The sequence below is a fragment of the Podospora pseudoanserina genome, chromosome 6 (genome assembly GCF_035222485.1).
Source record: "Podospora pseudoanserina strain CBS 124.78 chromosome 6, whole genome shotgun sequence".
Lineage (NCBI taxonomy): Eukaryota > Fungi > Ascomycota > Sordariomycetes > Sordariales > Podosporaceae > Podospora > Podospora pseudoanserina.
This window is the reverse complement of record NC_085925.1, coordinates 128,689-151,181: the sequence shown is the minus strand read 5'-3', so window position 1 is coordinate 151,181 and position 22,493 is coordinate 128,689. Positions and strand designations below refer to the sequence as shown.

At 51.9% G+C, this 22,493-nt stretch overlaps 6 protein-coding genes across 6 annotated transcripts; 2 read left to right on the top strand and 4 right to left on the bottom strand.

The window, feature by feature from the left end:
• Positions 1 to 3,976: 3,976 nt before the first annotated feature.
• On the bottom strand, positions 3,977 to 5,285 carry QC764_611470 (uncharacterized protein). Its single transcript, XM_062949629.1, has 4 exons — positions 5,129 to 5,285; positions 4,708 to 5,064; positions 4,453 to 4,651; positions 3,977 to 4,377 (listed from the first exon to the last, which is right to left on the bottom strand). Exons 1-4 carry the CDS (start codon positions 5,178 to 5,180, stop codon positions 4,290 to 4,292), a joined length of 696 nt encoding a protein of 231 aa, XP_062797044.1. The 5' UTR covers positions 5,181 to 5,285; the 3' UTR covers positions 3,977 to 4,289.
• Positions 5,286 to 7,148: 1,863 nt separating this feature from the next.
• On the top strand, positions 7,149 to 8,257 carry QC764_611465 (uncharacterized protein). The gene is made up of 2 exons (XM_062949628.1): positions 7,149 to 7,946; positions 8,003 to 8,257. Exons 1-2 carry the CDS (start codon positions 7,420 to 7,422, stop codon positions 8,154 to 8,156), a joined length of 681 nt encoding a protein of 226 aa, XP_062797043.1. The 5' UTR covers positions 7,149 to 7,419; the 3' UTR covers positions 8,157 to 8,257.
• Positions 8,258 to 8,461: 204 nt separating this feature from the next.
• Positions 8,462 to 10,173, bottom strand: QC764_611460 (uncharacterized protein). The gene is made up of 2 exons (XM_062949627.1): positions 9,268 to 10,173; positions 8,462 to 9,196 (listed from the first exon to the last, which is right to left on the bottom strand). The coding sequence occupies exons 1-2, from the start codon at positions 10,034 to 10,036 to the stop codon at positions 8,688 to 8,690; spliced, it is 1,278 nt and encodes a 425-aa protein (XP_062797042.1). The 5' UTR covers positions 10,037 to 10,173; the 3' UTR covers positions 8,462 to 8,687.
• Positions 10,174 to 10,816: 643 nt separating this feature from the next.
• Positions 10,817 to 16,291, bottom strand: QC764_611450 (uncharacterized protein). Its single transcript, XM_062949626.1, has 2 exons — positions 15,146 to 16,291; positions 10,817 to 14,966 (listed from the first exon to the last, which is right to left on the bottom strand). Exons 1-2 carry the CDS (start codon positions 15,297 to 15,299, stop codon positions 11,773 to 11,775), a joined length of 3,348 nt encoding a protein of 1,115 aa, XP_062797041.1. The 5' UTR covers positions 15,300 to 16,291; the 3' UTR covers positions 10,817 to 11,772.
• Positions 16,082 to 18,241, top strand: LET1 (26S protease regulatory subunit 8). The gene is made up of 2 exons (XM_062949625.1): positions 16,082 to 17,004; positions 17,064 to 18,241. The coding sequence occupies exons 1-2, from the start codon at positions 16,770 to 16,772 to the stop codon at positions 17,996 to 17,998; spliced, it is 1,170 nt and encodes a 389-aa protein (XP_062797040.1). The 5' UTR covers positions 16,082 to 16,769; the 3' UTR covers positions 17,999 to 18,241.
• On the bottom strand, positions 18,179 to 21,540 carry Ptp2 (phosphotyrosine-specific ptp2-like protein; the record flags this gene model as incomplete). The annotated part of the gene is made up of 2 exons (XM_062949624.1): positions 18,179 to 19,623; positions 19,681 to 21,540. 2 exons carry the CDS (start codon positions 21,538 to 21,540, stop codon positions 18,367 to 18,369), a joined length of 3,117 nt encoding a protein of 1,038 aa, XP_062797039.1. The 3' UTR covers positions 18,179 to 18,366.
• Between the last annotated feature and the right edge of the window lie 953 nt (positions 21,541 to 22,493).

Genomic DNA, 22,493 nt, shown 5'->3' with positions numbered 1-22,493 from the left:
GTGTCATGTACGTGGGCTGGCCCGAGATAGCGCCTGTCGTGGTGATGGTGGCCATGCTTGGGGAGTCGTCGTCAGGCCGATGGATGGGCCTGCATAGGTGCACACTGATAATCTTCTCGATACAGGCTAGCAGTAGTCCTAGTATGTGACAGTCATTCACCTACCTAAGATTAAGATACTCATCTCACATAACGTACTTTATAAGCGAGTCGGTCATATAAGTGGGCCGGTCACTTTTAATCACCCTTCGAATACCATCCTCCATTATAATACAACGAAACTATCAACCAACTATAATAACATCAGAAACAGCTGAGTCTGAGGCATCTGCAGCCTCCTGGCAAGTGCGCGCGTTATGGCCAGGCTTGCCGCATACACTACAGCACTAAGTCTTCGTACGAGACCCCCCTGTACCACCACTACTTTGTCGATTTTCCTGGATTATCTGCTCGCCCACGGCCTTCTGATCCAATAGATCCTGTGCCTCTTGTATAGTAAGTGACCCTCCAAGCCTCACACGTATTCTTTTGGCTCTCCGGCGCTTGCTTAGTGCCTTATTGGCTTTACGGAGCGAAGAGACCTCTGTACGAAGAAGAGCTACCTGGTATATTATAGCCGTTATACCTTTAGTAAGCTGGTCCACTATAGCTAATATCGAAGTCGGGGAGCTATTTTAATAGTTAATAATACGAGTCTTAATAAACGTTAATTATAAGTTAGCTTCTCGAGGGTTATATAGTATTTAGGAGACCCAAATTTATATAGTACCGGGCCGTAAGTTTAAAGGTATTAGCGTATAAAACTTTATATTTAGCTTAAAAAGTACTTTCTTTAGATCGTACGGTATAAGGCTAGTACCTATAAAGCTACTTTATATATTCTTTTTTATTATAAAGGTAAAGAAGGCCTTGCGGAAGGTATATAGGAATTCGAGCTTATTTATATAGTTAATATATATATATATTAAGTCTTCGATCTAATAACCGTACGCTTATTTTAGCAGCCTAAAATAACTAATATTGAGTAACTCGAGGAGGTGGAAGGAATATAGAGGTATATAGAGTATAATAATATTATTTTATTAGTAATAATGCTTAAATTTGGTTAAGTAATAGTGTGACGAACCCCTATCCAGAACCTCTGAAAGGGATACTGGTCGAAGGCACTTCTGAATAATCGTGGCTCGGTGCAGCTAAACAGTGTACAATAAGATGTCTCAATGTAAACACTAGATACCGTGAATACAAGCTTGAATTGCATACTGCGGAACTGTCTATCTATACCGGCCAGTTCCTCCGTATATATAGACCTCAGGACCGTGAGGTGCTCGCCCTGCTACGGCCCCGATCACTCCTAGCATATTGCATCCTGCAAAGTGCTCGTCGTGCTATCCCCCTGATCACTCCTAGCACATTGCATCCTGCGAAGTGCTCGTCGTGCTATCCCTCTGATCACTCCTAGCACATTGCATCCTGCAGAGTGCTCATGAGCCTTGGCGCCATAGCACTTCTGCTTACCCCTGATTGGTCATCCCCTGACCTCCTTAACGATAGGTTAGGGGCGTCCTGCGCCCCACATGTGGCGCGGCCTGCTGTTGGGTTAACTGTGACAAATAGCTTTTGTAGCCATTAAGGATTAATAACCGGTATTTACCTTTTATACGAAATACTATATAATAATTAAAGTACTTAATTTAATTCAGGCCTATTAGATTAGTAGTTTAATTATTATCGGTAATTATAATACGCTAAGTAGACGGTAGATTATACTCGGTATATTAATTAATGTTGAAATAGGTGCTATTGAGGCCTGTAAATATAGGCTCAAATAGCTATCGGCGCAGTACACTGAGAGCGAAGAAGACTTTGACTGCAGCATTCGACAGTTGCCGTGGCACTGAAGGAAGGAGGATTACAGGGCGGCGCCCTGTAATATATAGAAGAGAATCACTGTAACATAGGCTTGTGAGGCACTGATGAGTGTAGTGAACCAGTATATTGATTGAACCTTATAGACTAAAAAATACCACAGTGGATAGGGTGTGAGGCAGAGGTCTTATAGGCCATCGGCCTCTTACTTGCTCCCCGAGGGTGATTCCGTTCCCGGGCCTGAACGCGCGTTTCCCGGGCCCGAACGCCCGCTAAGTGCGCTATCCAAATATAAGGTTACAGGCCACGTTGCCGCTACCGTTTGGCCACTGCAGGCCACGTTGCCGCTACCGTTTGGCCACTGCAGGCCACGTTGCCGCTACCGTTTGACCACTGCAGGGCACCGGCCTTAGCGCTCGGCTTCCCGGGACCTCGGATTGCTTCCGGAGGCCGAGCCTCCGCTCCGGTAACCGCAGTCCCTAAACACTGCTGATTCAAGCCATCGTTTTGCCTCTGAGGCCCTGTAATATACAGGGCTCAGATACACTGTAAAATCCACAAACAAAAGCTGTATTTTAACAAGATCTAAAGCATTTATCCATAAAGCTAATGCGGTAAGGTACTAACAGAACGCCCAAAAGGCCCAGGAAGCAAGAAAAAGGCGCAAGTTGAATAGAGAAGACTCGAATTCCAAGTTTGTGAGGCTCTGTGATCTGGAAGAGGCCCGTATTGAAGGGAGGGTGGTGGAGGAAGAAGTGGTAGCTAAGGAGGATGTGGAGCAGCCAGAGCCAGCCCAGCCTGTGCGGCGCAGCGCACGTCATCGGGTTCAAACCAGGCGCAAGAGAGAAGCAGATGCAATGTCTGACTCTGACAGTGATTAAGCTACATTTTGGTATAACTCCCATAGAAATTGACCCAATATTAGTCTTGTTGTGGCCAGTGTGAGCATTCAGGGGTAATCTCAACAAGGTTGTGTGGCTGGTGTGGTGGTGGTGGACCAGATCCACATGTGGTCCATTTCCTGGTCATCCAACCTACAACGTCTTGATTGGCGGCTTGAATCAACGTAAGACAAGGCTGCGTCTCCATGCTGGGAGTGCGAGTGGCGGTTGACGGAAGGACGGACAAGGCCGATGCTGAGTTCTCCGGCGAGGAAACAGCAATGGCTGCGGCGATTGTTGACCCATGAGCCAGGATTAGCAAAAGGACGCTCCTGAAGGGGATTGTAGCAGTTGACGAGTTTTTGGTGAGTTGCGTAGGTTCATTGACAGAAAAAGCCGCGGTGGACGTGCAACAACATGTCAACATCTGAAGAAGAGGGCGGTGGAATATATAGGAAAGTGCCTTGGGGCTTTCACACTGGCTGCTTAATTACTAGGCCCTTCGAAAGATGGAGTGTCCACATCATCTGACACGGTTGACAATGATGGAAATCAGGATATCAGGATATCGCGCCTTTGCTCCAACCCATATATCAAACTCCAGCGTTGAAAGTGGTCCACTGCTCCCCAACTCCAGAACTTTCACACTACCAAGGGGCCTTTGTCAAACTCCCAGTCTACACTTCAAGTTTTCTTTGAATTTGCAATGATTTTGTTCGTTTAGCTCAGCTGATTTGCTTTGAGCCGCTCAATCACCACCTTCGTTCCTTCCATCCTGAGCTACATAAGATAGGTACCTAATATAAACTGAAATACAGGCCCTGTCCTCCTACCTATCTATGGTTTAACGAGGGGCAACCACGAAAAAGTGCATGGATGTTGTCCACTTTCTCAACTTCAGCATTGACTTCTTTCATTTAAAACCATTTCTACTACCTGGCATACAAAGCAGTACTGCTGACTTATAGCCTTCACGCTTTTCCGTAATTTTCTCTCTACTTTTCAAGCCGTCAAACAGCTCAAGCAGCAACAGATCAACTCAGGCAAGCATAAACAACAACCTCTCTGCCTTTTGAATGAGGATTGACAACAATGAATGGTTTTCTCCCCGCTCGACCGCATGCATGATGCATGAGTTCTTTCACGTTTTGCCATGGGCCTTTACTGGGCCTTTATTGATACCCAAGGTGCAGTTTTCAACGGGCAGGCTAATGGATGGGCTCATACGATAGCAGCAACAACATAACAAGCAGTGTCCGACGCTTAGCCGTATGGTAGGTAGCCAAATGAGTCACTTGAAGAAGTTGAGAAAGTGCAACCACAAGTCTCTTGTCCCATCTCTTGTCTAGCCTGCCAGGTAAGCTTCACTTCATCCCATGCCTGTATGTCCTGCATGAATGGATACAGGTAAAAGGGAATGATCTTTCATCTTGAAAATCCAACCAGCCTAGCGAGCGACTTGGTATCGGATGTGGACTTGTCCCTCCCATTCATAGCCTCCATCGCCAACACAGATGTGCCCCAGAGCTGTCGACTCGACCTAACCCTGCCAGGGCGCAGGACCTGGAGCGCGATAGGCATCTGGCTGGAGGTTGTAGATATTCACCTGAATTCCAGGGTCGTTGGACCTGGGTGGAATGTTACAAGTTAGTCACTAGGTACATGGGCTCATGAGCTAGAGTTATGCAGGGTGGGTATCCCACCTATAGGCCCCAGGGAGGGAGACGGTTGGTCCTGGAGTTCCGTTTCCTCCGTTGGTAATGTTGATTTGTGAGCAGGAGATATAAAACTGTGCCTTGTTTGCTTGGCTAGCCATGTGCAAGGCAATCTGCTCTACTCGTAGGAGATATTCGCCGCTCGGGGTGTTGGCCGGAATGGCCGCGGGGTGAGTAGCATAGGTGTCTGGTTGCTGTCAACTCAAGTCCAAAATATGGCAGGATAGCGACATAGGTATGTACTCTGAGCAGGCCAGACAAGCTGTTTGTTGGCGTCATAGTAGGGCATGGTTGATGCAAACTTCCACCAAACGCTTCCGGAACCGTCCCAGGTCTTTGCTGATGAGCCTGCAGGGACGCGAGCGAGATAGTATTGGGTGGGGCCCGGGTGGTTGATTTGTTGAGTAGAAATGTAGTTCACCGAAGCGCCTGCGGGGACTGTGGCGATTTGGGGGGCTGTTGTGGAAGAGTAACACCTGATATCTCCGCTGGTGGGATTTTCAATGCCTGACTTGGACTGCGCGTTCTTAGTTTGACGGGTAAAGAGCCAGTCTCTGTCTTCCACGGTCTTGCCGTTGACGACGAGTCTAGGAAATGTGTCTTTGTAGGGAGCTGTGTCAGTCTTGCAGGCTAGTAGGCTGTATATCAGTGAACACAAACGTACAATGACCCTCAACAGCGACAATTGCGAGTAAGAATACGCTGAGAATCTTCATGTTGCCTTCCGTAAGAGAGTAGAATAATTCCAGATTGATGAAGGTGGTCTTCTTTGAAAAAATGGAAATCTTGCCAGTTTACTGGGAATCACGGGTGATAAATACCTGAATGTCTCATTCTCTGTCATGTGTGCTAGAAATCCACAAATCGGCAGCTTACCTCCGTGGAACTGCCTGTTACGGATCACCAAGCTTCTTGGGCTTCCAAGTTGGCCAGGTTTAGCCAGATTTAACTGGGTTGTAGGTGAACCCGGTAGTTGTATAAATTGAGAAAGACCACGAATATATTACATCCGGCTTTGGAGTTCGGCATTCCATTCGTCTGTTTCAGGTGTCGTGTAATCCGTTCACCCTGGCATAACACAACTTTGAAGCTGCAGGTTTGTCACTCGCGCTGCTATTTTCGATGAGAGGGCACCCGCCGCAACCAAAAATCACGTAGGTGAAAGCTTGTACTCTTTATCCGAACGGTTGAGTTGGTTCGCTTGGTGCTGCTTTTTCGCTCTATAAAAATAGACTGAACCACCTTTCCTTGTATATGTATTGACCTAACTATTCGATCATTCAAGGAGACTGACGCTTGACACTGCTCTACGGGATAACGATGACTGACGACAGGAATGTGAACTCTAGAGGAATACAGCGCATAAAGACGAGGAGCAGTGATTCCTTGTACTGCCACCTCTGGCTAATAAGATAGGTCGCTTCCAATAGCACAGGAAGGTTGTACTAGTCATTATGTTTCATAATGGTACATGATGATTTATACTTGACACTAAATTATACTTCATACTAAACAAAGCCTTCTTCTGTAAGTCGTAGAAGGTAGTTTACATCTGGCGGGTAGCCTGCTTATATTGCCCCAGGATGATAACGAGTCCATACCAACAGGGTGGGGAAACTCCAACTCTGAATTTCCATCTAAGCGCATCGCTTTCAATACGTAATCATGGGAGCCAATAGACTATTTACTGAACAGTACTGGGCACATATGAGTGGCTGATGCCTCCTCGCACCCTCCTTACCTTACCCTGAGATCTAGGAACCAGAACATCCCTGATATCTATGGGCTTCAGGTTGTCTCAGAAGTGATATTTGTATTTCTCCAACTATTAGTTAGGTGCACCTGGGCTCACCACGATCTCATGCCCGGTTCACACACACACTGGGATGCTACCTTACTCAGCAAGATGTTAACCATGGATGGAAAGCTATCTGGCAAGCTGTGCAACAATATATGAGGGAGGGTATTTGGAAAGATCAATGGATACATACTACAGATATGGTTTCAACTGAGGGCTGTGCACTAGCCATCCCGCCCTCGAAGCTGCCCTCTTTCAAGGGTTGCCTATCGCAGGTGCTCACTCCTTTTAACTTGAACTTTCCATGTTCTCAGTGAGGTGTGGACTACACCAGGTATCCACATCCATCAAGAGATAAGTGCAAGAAATACTTTTTTTATCATGCACGTGGACCTGGATTCAATTTATCCAGTCCATGGTTATAACGAGAGACTAAGCCCTCAATGGTCACAATATGTCGGGTGGAGGCTTAGTTTTAATATATTCTCACCTGAATGCGGGGACCCTTTGCTATTTGTGGCCATGATGTTTCCTTCACTGATGAATAAAGCTCTTCTTACCTGGTTGCGAGTGTTAGGTCCTGCATCCAAGGTTGCAGCAACCGGAACAAGGTGCTCCGGAAGCATGATGCCGCCACGGTAACACCCCAGCACAGACGAGCCTATTAACACTGAATCGGACAATTCTGTTGATGGTGCGGTCCCTGGTCCTCGGTACCAGTGTGCCCTTGCCCAGCAGTTGTATCTGCGCAGCCTCTTGGCCAGACCAGTGCACAACAGTGACAATATCGCAACGGTGATCGGCTCTGCCGCCTCCTCTCCTTACACTTAAGAACCACTGGGAACCATGTTTTGGACGATGGCTGGGGAGACCTCTTCACTTCAAACGGGGTTTAGTTTGTCTGTATGGCGGCAGCAAGTGACAGGGCCCGTGGGTGAATGAGGCCGAGCAAGACGCGGGAGACATGATGCCGAAAATAGCCAGAGCCAAACAAACATCGGCTCCCAAAACCTGAACATTTCAGGTGTTAGCCAAAATGTTTATTTATTGCCAGACTTGCGCCCTCTTTCCGATGTTCTTGCTTACACCTGCTCACCTTCTTTGACCGTGTAACTCGACATCCTCGGCATCTTCCCAGCATCTACGTATACGACAAGATGTTGACCAAAGCTCTGCTTCCTGCCCTTATCTTGGCAGCCACGGCTGCTGCTGGACCGGCCCATGTTGTTCATCGCCGTGCCCTCGAGATCATCTCGGCCCGTGAAGTACTTGCTGGAGAGGAGGACCCTGCGGTGGAGGACAGCACCGCAGAACCAGCTCCAACTCCCACCCCAAAGCCGATTCTCTCTAGAGATGGAGTGTGTTGGAATTCCATCCTTGACCTTGAATGGTCCATCTCGCAGCTTGAATACGAATCGTCTGTCGTCACAGTTTCCGGCAAAGAACCCGATGCATGGGCTTATCTCTCCTTCACCTTGAGCAACACCGCCACCACATACACCGCCGACTGCACCGCGGCCAGCAATACTAATTCTGATATCGGTTTCTTTGACGGCGAGCAAGAGTATCTGTGTTCTGTGGGTGAAGGCGCCCCAGAAGGATCTCAAGTTGCCTTCAGGTTCAATAAAGAAGCCGGTTCGCTGGCGATCCAGGAGGTTATCCCTTGCAGCGAAGGAGATATTTCGTACGTATTCCACCCCCCCCGGTAATTTTAGCCACATGTGAACTGATGATGCCTAGTGGGACGTTTATCACCCGGGGAACGACTCAAGTAACCCTCTCCTGCTCGGAGGCTGTCAGCGAGAATGAGGACTTCACCAACACCGAAGTCAACTGCGAGCCTGTAGATGCATCACTGTGGCCTTACCAGGTCGTAGGGTTAAACGAGGATTGAGCAGGGACTAGCATGGCGGGCGAGCCTTTTCATTCAGATAGAACATTCACGGGTCAAGTTTATATCTATGCTAAACATGACAAATGGAAAGTTTACCTGTCCCTTTTCAGTGACAACATGAAAACTGTAGACTTTAGTTCGTGACTTGAGTGTACGCGGTTGTGGTCTTATCCTGGGGCGCCTCTGGGTACTGAAACCAAAAGACCTCACTTTGAAAATACCTTGGCCAGAAAACCGCAGCCTTTCCCTTAGCATATGTGGACGTAACTGTATGCTTCCCCATACAGATCAAGATACACAAGTAATGGGCCATGAAAATCGACAAAGGTGATGCTTTAGTAACCACCCGTTATATCGAGATTAAAATTCAGAGTTGTGAAGCTATGAGTAGTTCGATGAGAAATGTCAACAGAAGAGACCGAGCTGTCCAGCGCTGAAACACCCACGTAAAAAAATATCTCTAGCTCATTACAGACTTACCCCCCCTGTCCATTCTGATCTCATTCTTATCAGGTTTCCATAATACGGCGGTCAAGATGCCAATGGCTTGATAGCAAATCCAATTCGGGGCGGGTTCGTCCCACTGAACACCACAAACGCAGCTTTCAGCGCGACATCGCCAAAGATATTGATCCCCAAACCCGAGCTGCTCTGTAAGCCGCCATAGCACGTCGTGGAAGTCGGGGAAATGCGTGTGTAGTTGATGTATGAAGCAGGAATGGTGAACCTGGCACCTTCAATGCCAAAAGTGAATGTGGGGAGCGTGCTGGAACAAGGGAAGACGTAGCCGCCGTAGTATTGGGAGTTTTGTGCTCCTTGGACTTGGCGGTAGTATGCCGTAACGATAGCTGTAGGGAGGTACAGCAATGTAGTACCGGTGTCACTGATTCCGCTGATTTGCGATGCCTGAAACGCCCCGGATCCAACAGAATACCCAGACAGCGAGTGAGTCCAGTACCCGGGCGACTGTTGAACAGCCGTGTAGGTGATGTTTCCGGCGTATTTCTTGCTGTCAATGAAACCAAAGTCGTAACTGCCGGCTGTGACACGTCATTTGTTACCAGGGGCTCTGGAGATATTGGCAAGAAGAGTGGAAGAAGAAAAACCTTACTGGCGTGATACTTGAGATCGGCTGTGAAAACCTCCTCATCAAGATTTGGTCGCGCGTTGTCGAAAAAGGTCAACTGGCTACTTGGCCGTACAGTGTTGAGGGCCGAAAAGCCCAGACCGACAAGCCCGTCGAGACTTTGCTCCTGGGTGAAACTGGAGGAGACCTCCAGGGCTGCTTGGACAGCTTGGCTCTTCACTTCAAGCCCGCCAATGGTGAAGTTGTCCGTGTATACAGTGCCACGAGAACCGGACCCATCTCCATATCTAATACTCCATGTGTGGCCGCTGAGGAGCTTGGATGTGCTCGACTTGGTGGGACTGTAAATCTCTTGGCCCCTGACCTGGTTGCTTGGTGTCAAGCTACTGAAAACCCACAGATCCGAGGATCCAGTGTCCAAGTCGAGCATGAGCGTCTGTGGGGGCGTTCCGATGGTGACGGGAGTGACATACGCAATGTCTACCTCGTTGATGGGTATGGCAGCCGCCGAGCCCGTGTCGCGTTTTATCCTTGCAAAAGCCTCCTCTTGTTCCTCGTCGATATGGGCGACTGCCTTCTTGATGTAATCAGGAGCTGGGACACCGTATTTGAGAAAGGTTCTGTATGTTGCCCTGGCCGGGTTGAAAGCTTTGTGGCCACGCGGATTGCGCACTTGCTTCAAGGTGACCCGTCCACCCCTTTGGTCAATCGTATCGATCCGAGGTGGCAGGGCAGAGCCAAGGCTGGTTGGCACCAAAAGGGAAGCGAGAAAGAGATCAGTAAGAGACACCATTTTGAAGGCGAGCTGAGGAAAACAGTTGATGAACAACAGGAAGGTTGGTTTCGGGGGAGGGACAGAGGGCTGTTCTTATCCCTCAGCTCAACTCTTCCCCGCTCTTGGTCTGATGAATACCAACACCCCTCTCCTGTAGGTAGCACGGAAGTTGCATTTATGGGAGTATGGAGTATGCAGTTGCAGCTTCTGTGTACGGGTAGCCGGGATTATTCTCTACCAAGCTGTATCACCAAGGAAGACATGATCGGAGTTGGCTACTGGCTTCATCTGTATTATCTTGTTCTATGTACCTACCAAGGCCTGCCTGGAAAGGACCACCGTGATGATTGTCTGACGGTTTCCCAATGATCAACAAACTCTCCACCAAGTGCCAGCGGTTTGAGAGGCAAAACAGTTTACCTGCGACGAGGTTTGTGCCGATCTTGGTCTATGTCCTTCTCTTTTGGTCGACTGGCATTGAGGACCAACTTCCGCATCAACTTCGCTGCCTTTGGGATGGGAATCTAAGTACCGAATACCCTCATATGATAACACCTCGACGAATAAGACGTCACCAGAGGTGATATCTCCAGGATATCAAGTCCCGCAATAGATCATCGGCATTTGTGGTTTAGCCAAATTTTGATCCGTTCTTTCCTCAGCCTATCGGAATGCAGCACTGGCCTTGCAGTCATATCGCCGGCTTTTGCAAGGAATTGCAGATCTCGTCCTTGCTATCGACGGCCACCACTGATAGAGTGTGCCCTGAGCCCTTCATTTACCTACAAGGTATTGAACGGGAGGAAGCCATAGATTTGTCCGCTAATGGCCCGCGGAGTGACTGACGGGACCAGATGATAGTTCTAGTGTTGAGAAGCGGTGATAGAGCAGCTATAAAGGAAAACCAAGAATAAAATCGATTAAATTATATCTCACCCTGTCGTTAACATTTTTGTGCCTCTGATTGAGCGCCCCTGTGGCACTTGGTTGTCAAAGTTGCCATTTCGCTTCGACTGGACACTCACCCTCCCCATCAATTATGAGGGCATAGCCAAACGGTATGCGGAGTGATATGGCCATTAATGTGATACCTATACCAAGCAGCATTGCAGCCAATCGTAGCTCTCGATTTTGACCCCAGATTGAATGAAACCATGGCACTTGATCAAAAGCCGTAGCTTGGCAAAAACGATCGAATGCTACAACGGATGTGGCTGAGCTTCCCAGTCCCCAACTGCCGGCCGACGGCAATGACTAGGAGAACACTGCATCGCAACGTTCCCACCAATGAAAAGCCATCCATCTCCGCGATGGTTATCATGCACCGGACACGAGTCTCTCGTGAATGTTATATTCGTAGGTAGTCACATTATTCTCTCCTCACTAGGTTAACTGCCGTACCTCCTCACTGATAAACCAGCCTGCCTCCTCCCCTTCCTGCATACACCATTTTGTTGTTGGACATGTCTTGTAATTCTCATGCCCGCCCGTCATTCTAAGTACAATCTTGCCGAACAATACACAACGCCCCAACTCCCCGCCCGGACGTCCTCATACCAGTGATAATGAGCATCAAGAAAAAGGAAATAAAAAAGAAACAAAAGGTAGACGCGGAACTGTATTTCAGAGGGAGGGTATTGTGAATAATCAAGGCTGTTGTGCTGTGATGCCCTCTGTTGTGAGGCCATGCTAGCATATGCAGTGTCAAAGATGAAATCCGATGCTGCGCGTCGAGAGCGGAGGGATACAGAACATCAAAAAGCCACACCAGACGTACTCCTTCCGACCGTCTTGTACTTGTAGCTCATCCACTGACCGTCACTACCCATTGTGTCGAACCGGCTGACAGTGCTCTGCGGGCTCTCAAAACTAGTTCCGTAGCCGCTAAAGTAGAAGCCGATGATCACCACCAGATAGCTGAGCAACAGGATGCTGCCCTTGAAGTAATTGCTCTTTCCTTCGCCGTACATGTAACTGAGCAAGAAGACGCACAGGATCACCGTCACCATGTCCCACTGCGGGAAAAGCAGACTGAAGGTGAACTTGGCGACATCCTCCATGGGAACGCCGACGGGAGGATAGAGGGCTGAAAACAAGACGAGTGCCGGAATCTGCAGGAGGCAGACCTGGAGGGCGTAGGCGGAACCAATCTCCATGGACAGGGCAATGTTGCCGTTCATGGCAAACGAAATGGCGTTCAGGAACTCAGTGGTGTTGGGCACAAGCGCAAAGAGCGTGATCCCGAGGAACTTTTCGTCAATCTCAAAATTTTCCAGAACAACATCCACTGTGTCGACCAAGATCTCGGCAACAATGGCGTAGAGAACCGTGGCAACCATCAAAATGACGGAACTCTTCAGACGGCTCCAGTTGGGCGCGTCATGACCGCCGTGGCCACCCGATCCCGCGCCAGACTCCCCGAGATCCTCGCCGATCGAGACTGTAGTGGGACGAGAGGCGCCCGAACGGCTTCCAGAAGCAGATCCATGACCAGCGGCCGAAACGGTAGAGGCATGATGAGACATCTGTCGGGGCCTCTGCACATTTCTTGCCGCCACTGTTGCCGCGGTGGCGGCAATCTCTGCCACCTGATGGACGAGGTTGTTATTCTCGGCATCACTGAATCCCGGGATATTCATGTTGGTACCCAGCGTTTCCGTTCCGTAGCTGGTGGATTTGGGAGGGACGACATGCGGAGTTCCATTGGCCTTACCTGCCGACAAGGTTGAGCTGTTGCGAGACTGCTCATCCAGCTTGGGGATATGCCCGACCTGACGCAGGGATTGACCGAGAATGCGCTTGTACAAATGGGAGTCGCGAATGTCGGCACCGCTGGCGTCGCCGACAGACATGGTGTGTGATGGCCGGGTTGTGCTATGGGCAGTGGGCTGATCCTCGTGCTTCTTCTCGTCCACGTCAGTGTTCCAGATGACGGCGGCGTGCGTGCGGAGCGTAAACCATAGGCCAATAGCGTATGACAAGAATAACATGCCCGCGGCAAGGTAGCAGTAGGGACGCACCGCCTGGAGATAGAAACGATCATTAATAGCAGGCGTCTGCGAAAAGTAACAACGGCGGCAGTCCCGAAGAGCACCGCCGCCCCGGTTAGGGTGGTCAAAGTTGGTGCAGTCCTGGCAGGTCAGTTCGTGGGTTCCGTAGATTTGGTAAAACAGAGTCGGGCCAAACGCGGCGATGACGGCAAAGAGGAGCATGGTCGATGTCACGCCGGCCGATCTCGAGTTGAAGCGCTGGGTTTTGCGCTTGATGGCTCCGCAACACATGGAAAGACCGGGGAGGAATAGGATGCCGGCAAAGATGCTGCCAACAATGCTGCCTTCTACGAGCTGAGCCTTGCCCTGGCGCAGAGCCACGCAGTAGAGAAAGACCTCGACAATGGTGGAGAAGAAGGCGTTGATGGCAGCACCAAGACCCATGGAGGACTGGGCCGAGATGGATGCGACAGCCTGGCCAATAAAGTAGGCAAGGGGAATGATGGACAGCAGGCCGGCAATGAACAAGAAGGCCGACGAGGTGAAGAAGTTGTGGACGCCCAGGGCCTGATGCAACACAAGCCAGTCCACAACGACAAAACCGACCACGGCCAAGAGGTTGATCAGAAAGATGTTCGTTCCGTCAATCGTGTATTTCCAATATTTGAGGCCGACAGCTCGATAGGTGCAGACCAGAATCGAAGACTGGAGACCAGCCGGTGCTCTGGCAGAGGCCATATCGGACTCGAAGGACAGTGCTAGTGGATGGCGGCGGAGATGCGAAAACAAGAGCATTGTGACCTTGCCCATGGGAATCCAAAACACCAAAAACCAGCAGATGGCCGACACGATGAACAGAGAGGGCGTGATCAGGAAGTAAAAGAAAAGGAAGAAGACGACACGACCGATGTTCCACTGACCACGGCCAAACAAGCGTCGCTTCATCCGTGGCAGATCAGAATCTGAACCTCGCCCACGGCCCCTCGACAAAAGGCTCTCCGTCTCGTCCGGTTCCGAATCAAGACTCCTGCGGGATCGGCCAATGATGGAGCGGTTACTGTCTGGGCCAAAGAAGAGCCGGCCATACTCGAGGTCGCCGCTTTGCCATTGCTCATACTCGCTGATGCTCCTGCCTTCGCCCAAGTCTTCCTCCAGGTAAGCCTCCTGCTGCTCCAGACGCACAAACTTGCCAAAGGGGTAAAACAAATACCCTGCCAGACCCCACAAGACACGGCCGTACTCCCGGCCGCTGGGGGCAGCAGCAAAGCAGAAGCAGATGACGGCGCCGACAAAGGCGAACAGAGCCATCCACCAACCAAAGGCGAGGGTCCATATGATGTTGAAGAACAGTAGCCAGCTGCTAACGTGCCCACCCGGCGACGAATGCACGTCTGCCTCGGCGTTCTTTTGCACCGAACGATCCTTCTTGTACAGAGCTGGTTTCCATAGCCTGATGCCAAACGGATGGGTTTGGTTAATCGCTTGTTGGCGGTCCTTGAGGGTGAAGCTTTCGGCGTCGCTGATTTCGCCGTCATCCTCGGCCGGAGTCTCGTCCGAAACCTGCTCGTCCAAACGCTGCTCACCGTTGTCGACCCCCGGCACCGTGCTGCCTTGTTCGTGCTGTTCTTCGGGCCAGTCGCTGGGGCCATCCTCGTCCCTGGAATGGACTCGCGAGAGCGACGGTGGAGCATGGGTGCGTCTCCGAACAGAGGCGGCATAGCTGTGCTGGCGCTCGACAGCATCCGCCTCGACCTCGGCGATACCGTCGTCAACCGAGTACACACCTCCTCGGTGCGGTGCCTGGGCTGTCGTCGATGTACGACGCGGCATGGCGGGTTTTCGTGGGCGTGTTCGCGGGCCTAGCAATGGCGAGCGTACGGTGACTGATGTGGTTCGACTGGACTGGCCCGGGTCTGTAAATGCGCCGCTGGCCAGGTTCGGGCTTTGCATGGTTGAGTCTGTGTATCGAGAGAAGAAAATACAAAAAGAGTCAGCAACATGTTCAAATCCCCAAAGCCAGCAATGGCGTGAGGGGATCCCAAGACGTCAACAAAGGTGGTCGGTCACCCGGGAATGCCAAGAACGTGGCCAGGCTGGTGGAGTTCTCAAGGGTTTCTTGACATCTGATTCTACCCACCTTCTGGCTTTCTCCGCACAGTATCCGTCGACTGGAAGCTCTCATCCATGCGATCGTCTTGACCAGTGATGGACTCGTACCGTGATGGGCGGCGGGTGTCTGTTGGGGATTGGTCGGTCGCCGAGGCGTCATCTTTCTGTGGGCTAGAATCCATGGTTATGTCTAGGTACTGCGTATCCGAGTGGTGACAAGCGAGAAAGCAAATTGTTGGAGGACGCCGCGGTCCTTGCTGATGCTGTGGTGCTGATCAATCTCGGCTCGAGGTGGCCGCTGAGAGACGGCGGACTTGAAGAGGTTGGGAAAAGGATGAGTCGACCAACGACAAGCGATTTCAGGCTTTGGTTTGCATGGCAGTTGCACAGAGCCGTCGCGGCAAGGACCTGGGACAGTATCTGGTGAAAAGGAGCAGGCGCGACAAAATTGAAGGAAGGATGGCGGCAGAGAGGCGCAGGTCGGCACGAGACGAAACACCGGCTGCGATAGCAGACAGCAGACGGGAGATAAGGAACCTGAGGGAAGCGACCAAAACACAAGGCAGCGTGGGAGAGTGCCCTGTCGCCCAACGCGCGGTTTTATTCCGTCACCTGCTTCCTGTCTATCATTATACACCACCCACCAGAGTGTAGTGAAACAGTGAAACATCACGGGAGTGCCCGCCAAACGCAGCAGCACGACGGGTGGAACTTGACCGAAGCTGCAATCCACTGCAGCGCGCGATGTGGGCGATGTGGGCGATGTAACCTCCAGCGCTGGCCAGCGACACAGCGTGCGGCGATGCCGAGTTTGGCGCCGTTTAGCGATTGGCAGCAAGCACCTCCAAATGGCAGACAACTGCCCGTCAAACCCGGGATGTGCCGCAGGCTCAGCCCTGGGACCATCACCGTGCCCGTGCCGCCGTAAACCGTTGCCAAAGTCTATATTTACATAGCTGTCTGTCGAACTCACTGACTTTCCTCCTCTGGTTCTCCGCCTCTCGTTCGGCAATGATCCGAGAAACGGCTTCAAAATAGGCACGAATATAGATTGGGGATCACTGCTAATGAGAACAACTCACACTGCTAACAATACTTCGCCATCCATGCTAGATAAGGTAAATTGTGTGAGCTCCAAATAGCCATCAATTATCTTATTTTGATTTCATAAGACCTACCCACAACACGATATCATGGACAATCCCTTGGCGGTGACATCACAGCCCCATCTCACAGTTAGGCTTACCTAATTGAAGCTCTGGCGGGATAGCCTAGCACCGATCCCCGACAAGCAAAGAAAGCCGCAGGTCACGTGCCATGGCCTCATCTGCTGGCAGCTGTGACAAGGCTTGGCACCAGGCGGTGGCAGCTCGGTGCCCAGGTGCGCATTGCGTTGACCTGAGCTGCCTTCGATGGCTGATTTCGCCAGTAGAGGCGGCCTGGGGCAACAGCTTCAACATTGAATTCCAACCGACGGCACACGAGCCACGACGAGCTATCTTATTTCTCACGCTCTACCCAAATTGTTCCAGTCCATCTTACAGGTCCATCTCTTCTTTCAACAATCTACCAATACCCGACCTTTGCATACCCGCCACAACAACCCATCGAGTCCCGCCTCCCCGCCAACGGTATCATAAACCGCTGTCACCATGGCGCTCGACAACTATTACCACAACAAGATTGAGTCGATGCAACTCGAGATCCTCAAGGGTCAAGCCGTTCTCCGTCGTCTCGAAGCCCAGCGCAATGACTACAATTCCCGGGTACGCCTGCTCAGAGAAGAGCTTGGTCTGCTACAACAACCGGGCTCGTATGTGGGCGAGGTCGTCAAGGTGATGGGCACCAAGAAGGTTCTGGTCAAGGTGCATCCCGAGGGAAAATACGGTAGGTCTCGGTCTTGCTGCTTTTCGCCGGGACCTACAACTGACACTTGTCGTGTGCAGTTGTTGACATTGCCGACTCGGTCGACATCACCAAACTCACACCTGGCAAGCGCGTAACCTTGCTGTCCGACTCCTACAAGCTCGAGAAGATGCTTCCTTCCTCGGTCGATCCCCTCGTATCTCTAATGATGGTCGAAAAGGTTCCCGATAGCACCTACGACATGATCGGCGGTCTCGACCAACAAATCAAGGAAATCAAGGAGGTCATCGAGCTCGGGCTCAAACATCCAGAGCTCTTTGAGTCTCTCGGCATTGCCCAACCAAAGGGTGTCCTCCTCTACGGCCCCCCTGGAACGGGAAAGACTCTTTTGGCTCGCGCGGTGGCCCATCACACAGACTGCAAGTTTATCCGTGTCTCCGGCTCTGAACTGGTTCAAAAGTACATTGGTGAGGGTTCGCGCATGGTCCGAGAGCTTTTCATCATGGCCCGTGAGCACGCTCCCTCCATCATCTTTATGGACGAAATCGACTCCATCGGCTCTTCCCGTGTCGAAGGGTCCTCGGGTGGCGACTCGGAAGTCCAGCGCACCATGTTGGAGCTCCTCAACCAGCTCGACGGTTTCGAGCCAACCAAGAACATCAAGGTGATTATGGCAACGAACCGTCTCGATATCCTAGACCCAGCCCTCCTGCGCCCGGGGCGCATCGACCGAAAGATCGAGTTCCCGCCCCCGAGCGTGGAAGCCAGAGCCGATATTCTGCGAATCCACAGCCGCAAAATGAACCTGACACGCGGGATCAACCTGACCAAGATTGCCGAGAAGATGAATGGCTGTTCAGGGGCCGAGTTGAAGGGCGTGTGTACCGAGGCGGGCATGTATGCCCTTCGCGAGAGGCGTGTGCATGTCACGCAGGAGGACTTTGAGCTGGCGACGGCCAAGATTCTGAACAAACACGACGACAAGGAGGTGTCTTTGGCCAAGCTGTGGCGTTAATTTTCAGTCTGGCGTTGGGGGAAACTGGAAAGAGCAGGCGCGGCTTTGCAAGATTGCATCCTGGGTTGTTTAGTGCTGCTACATGTACAATTAGACCAATTCAAGTATCCAGGTGTCACATCCACAAGGGCACGAATTCATTACTCGTCACAGTCTGTGATCCAACCATAGTCGAAGTCTTTTTCGTCTTATATTGTTCTAGTAAGCCGTAGTCTTCCGCCCAGTATGTAGGTATTCCACGCCGCCGAAGCTAAACTGCAGAACGCCACTGCCGGGGAAGAACATCAGCCTTCTCTAGCCTACGCTTCCAAGCAGAGCCTTGGACGGCTGTATATATATATTAACCACTTGGTGTCGACACCATTGAATCAAAAAGCCAAACTGCCACTCCTTCCTCTCGCTCGACCAAGCAGACCCCCCCCTGCGCCACCACCATCCTCCACCCTCCAGATCCACTCCAGCACTGTCTCGTAGCACAGCACAAACTGCCTCAAGCTCTGCACCATGCTCAATCTCTGCCCTCTGAAGTCCTCTACTGTCCGGGCAATAAGATCAACGCTGTCATCCTCCAGCCAGGCCGTGTCTATGCTCTCCTTGCCACTACTGAACCCAGGGAACCCGTTTGCTTGGGATGTGAAAGGCGACGGTGCTGCCGTTTGGCGTGGGAGAACGACAAAGCCTTCATCCATGGCCATTGTCACATCTCCGTCTGGATCCACCCTTGTGTCTCGGTCTTGCTGGAGCGCGAGACGCTTACCTCTGCCGTCGTCGTCATCATCGTCCCAGCCGTCTTGGGATGTCCGTTTGTTAGAACTGCACCGGTGAACGGTCGAGGATGACGCCTGCGCGGCCACAGAGTGCTGTTGTTGCTGCTGCCGCTGCCGCTTGAGCATGTCAATTACGCTGTCCACCGTACAAAAGGCTCCTGTTCGGCCACACCCGGCCGAGCAGTGAACTAGCATGGGACGACTTTTCTCGACAGGCTCAGGCGCGTCATAAGAGGTACGCTGAACAGTGGTGCTCAGGCTGTCTGGTCGGAGTGGGGGGGACGGGTCAAAGTAGCTGCCGCTGTCATGACGAGGTTGCGCCTGTGACGTCGTCACTGTAGGGTCGTTGGGGAGGGCGGCGCGTTGCATGACATTAGCTAATTCCACCAGCGCGAGCAAATGGCTTGGTTGGGCTGGTGCACCAAAGTCAGGCCATGAAGTGTAGTGAAGATGGGTAATCTCTCGAATGGGGGCGAAGGGTTCCATTGCATGGCTTAGAGCGAACTTTCGGATCGTGACGAAAGGAGTTTCGGCCGCCTGGGTGGTGCCATATTGGGATCCCGGTGTCTTGGAGTTCAGCGTGGTTGTGGTATTGGCACGTCGACGGCCTCCTTCAGGAATGGTGGAGGCGTGGTCGTTCGACTGGGTTGGAGCAGATTCATCGTTCGCGGCGGTCGATCCGGTCCGATGCTTGTCAATATCCAACGATATCTTTTTTTCGGACAGCAGACGAAGCCGGACAGGACCGAAGTCCCTGCCTTTCCAATAGGGGTGGCACTTGAGTTGACCCCCTTCCGATTCGGCAGTCAACATGACGATGACGCGTACATCATTGTCCCAGACCACCGACCAAAAGTCCTGTGGGAAGAGTTAGACCTGGCGGGACAAAGTAAATCAAAGGATTACTGGACATACCTCAAATGTCGCCGGCAGGGGTCCTTGGCTGGCGATATAACGCTTGTAACTCCGCTTGGCCTGGATGTGGCTGGCATTTACATAATCGCATGCTCCCTCTGGGCGGCCCTGAAGCTTCACACGTGCGTGTTCAAACGGCAAGATATCCTTGTACCGGTTCTTTCCACCCTGTTCAACCCCAGACAACCGCACCTGGGTCTCGGTCTGGGGACCGTGATTTTTCGAGCTCGCAAAGGCAGCATAGGCAAGCTTCATGCGGGACTGCTCTGTAAGCTCGATCCGCAGAAACTTGTCCGATACCCGCTTACCATGGTCGCTGATCTCGATGGCCTCCTGGAGCCAGCGCGGTAGCCTATTCTTATCAAGCCCTGTCGGAACCCCAACATCCATCTGGCCAACGCCATCAACAAGGTCTTGGTTTTGGCGGATGTTGCTGAAAAATGGATCTATCTTGTCGTTTGTGGTCGGCAGCATGACTCCGCCAATGACAGGCGGGACATTTGTCCGTGTACCATTCGTAGCAGAACCTGCGCCACCTAGTGACAGGCTGGGTGACATCATGTTTGATGAGCGATCGACCAAGTTTGGATACGCCAGGACAAAGGCGTTAAAGCCACCGCGTAGAATGCTCGTGGTTCCCGAATAGCCCTCGTTGGTGAACTTTTTGATCATGTTCAGAGCCGAGGTCGCGTCACGCTTGTCGGCGGACGCGGCATCGTACACAACCAGATGACTCGATGTCTGCCACTTGGCGAACTTGTCCTGGTCCCGGTCTGCCTGGAAAGTCTGTTGAAGCTTCTCGAGGTTGAAGGTTGCCCTCTTCAACAGCGTGGTTGGAATACACAGGTTCAGGGCGCCCTGGATCCTCGCTTGAGCATACTGGGGAGAAACTCTGATGTCTAGCAGCAGAAGGTCTTCCCCTTTGCTCTTATCCAGGAGTTGTTTGAGCGCCGCTGGTGGGATCATGTCAGGCTCGCCACATCCTTGTGTTGCCTGCTGACCGTCATGTGTCTGTTGGCTGAAAGTAGGCGAGGGCGTCTCAGTTTTGCGGCCGGGTCGACCGCTTGCTTCGGAGATGGATGAGTTGAGTTTCTCCCACTCCTGGCTCGGCGGCTTTGCAAGACCCAGAAAAAAAGGAGGATTTTTGAATCCCTTGATCCCAAGCCTCGACTCTGTCGAGAGGTGGGGCGCACCTTGATAACTGTCCTTTTCCACGGCTGGCTGGCAGGGGTTGTCCCCCGGCCCCCAGCTGCCGGACTCTGTTGGTAGTGATGGCCGCGGCAGCGGGTTTTCTGGCAAATTACTTCCATGGGTTTGTGATCGTGGTGGGCGAGGCCGTTGTTGAGCAGAAGGGGTTGATACTGTCGGAGCGAACGGGCCTCCACTTGTGATGTTGAAGTGTGTGGCGGAGAGGCTAAACCCGGAGCGCCCCCTGTTTGCGTCGATCTGTCGCCTGAAGGCCTCAAACTCTGGGTTGGCATCTAGCGGCAAGTGTTTTGGTATGGCAGCGGCAAAGGACTTGACCGAGGACGTTGGGGTGCTCCAGTTCTCGTGCGGCAGAAGCGCCGATTCTCGTGGGTCGGCACCAGAGTCCACGGCGAGACCAAAGTAATTTGGGCTCGGAGTACGAGCGTCCATAGCACCCCCTCGACCTGTACCGGGTGATGACTTGGGGGGATACTGTTGACCAACAGAATGGGGCGGGCGAGGCGAAGATAATGGGGTGCCGGTGCCCTTGTTGGAAAAGAAAGACTGGGAGTTGGTGCGGGAATGACCTGGTGCTTGTGTCGTCGACAAACTAGTCGTCGTCTTCATCGTGTAATACGCGGCCCGGTCGCTGGCTCTTGGTTCTGGAGGCATTGTATGATTTGTTCTCTGTGGCAGAACGTCGTGCGAGGATGTTGAGTGGTGGATGGTGATGATGTGTTGGTCCTCCAGGGAATTGCCAGTGACGCATTCCTGCTAGATGTACCAAAAAAAGAATCCTCAGCCTTGAAGCTTCATAACACGGCCGCCATCATGTCCAGTGACTTATTTTATGATCCGAACTTTAAAACCGTAGCACGTCCCGAAGGTCTGGCCGGGCCTTAGGCGATAGCCTCCACAACCTAACTGAGGCTGCTGGGCTGGGGTACGTTAGGCTCACGATGTTCGCGAAGGACGGACGACAAGCACCTGCTGGAGAGGTGGGGTTGGCGATGAAACGCCTGTATTGTTCCTGGATCCAGGTACGTGAAACGGACTGAGGTGGCTTATCCAGGATAGTTAAGAAGCAGCCGTGGTTGTTTTGGTGGTTGCAAGTGTGGGGTTCTGCCGAGTCGGGATGGCCTCTGGGCTGTCAATCTGTCAATCCTGGGCCGATTGAGAACAGTGCAACAGAAAGAAGAAGGGAAAGGAAACGAGAATTGGTTCGACGGATTTCTGTCCCGGGCTGGGCAAGGTGAAGGGGTCCTCGGCCAGCGGGCAACCTAGTGTGGACTAAAGGGGCGCATACGAGGGGGTGAGAGAAATGCGGTGAAATGGGCTGCGGTGTCTGAAATGCAGACGAATGCACGCTTGATGTCAGGATGGGCAGGGATGTGGCTTTTTCAACGACGGGATGGGGACTGATCAGCGGGCCCGAATTGGCAACTGGCAGTTCCTGACGTAGAGGAAGCCTTGAACAGCGATCTGAACCGTGGAGCTGAAGCATGTAGTGTACACTTTGTACAGTTGCGCTGGGCAACCCAAACATTCAGACTTTAAACTTACCCACAGGTTATGTTCGATGACGATGGGATACCAGAGGTGGCTGAAGGCGTCTTCGGGACGAA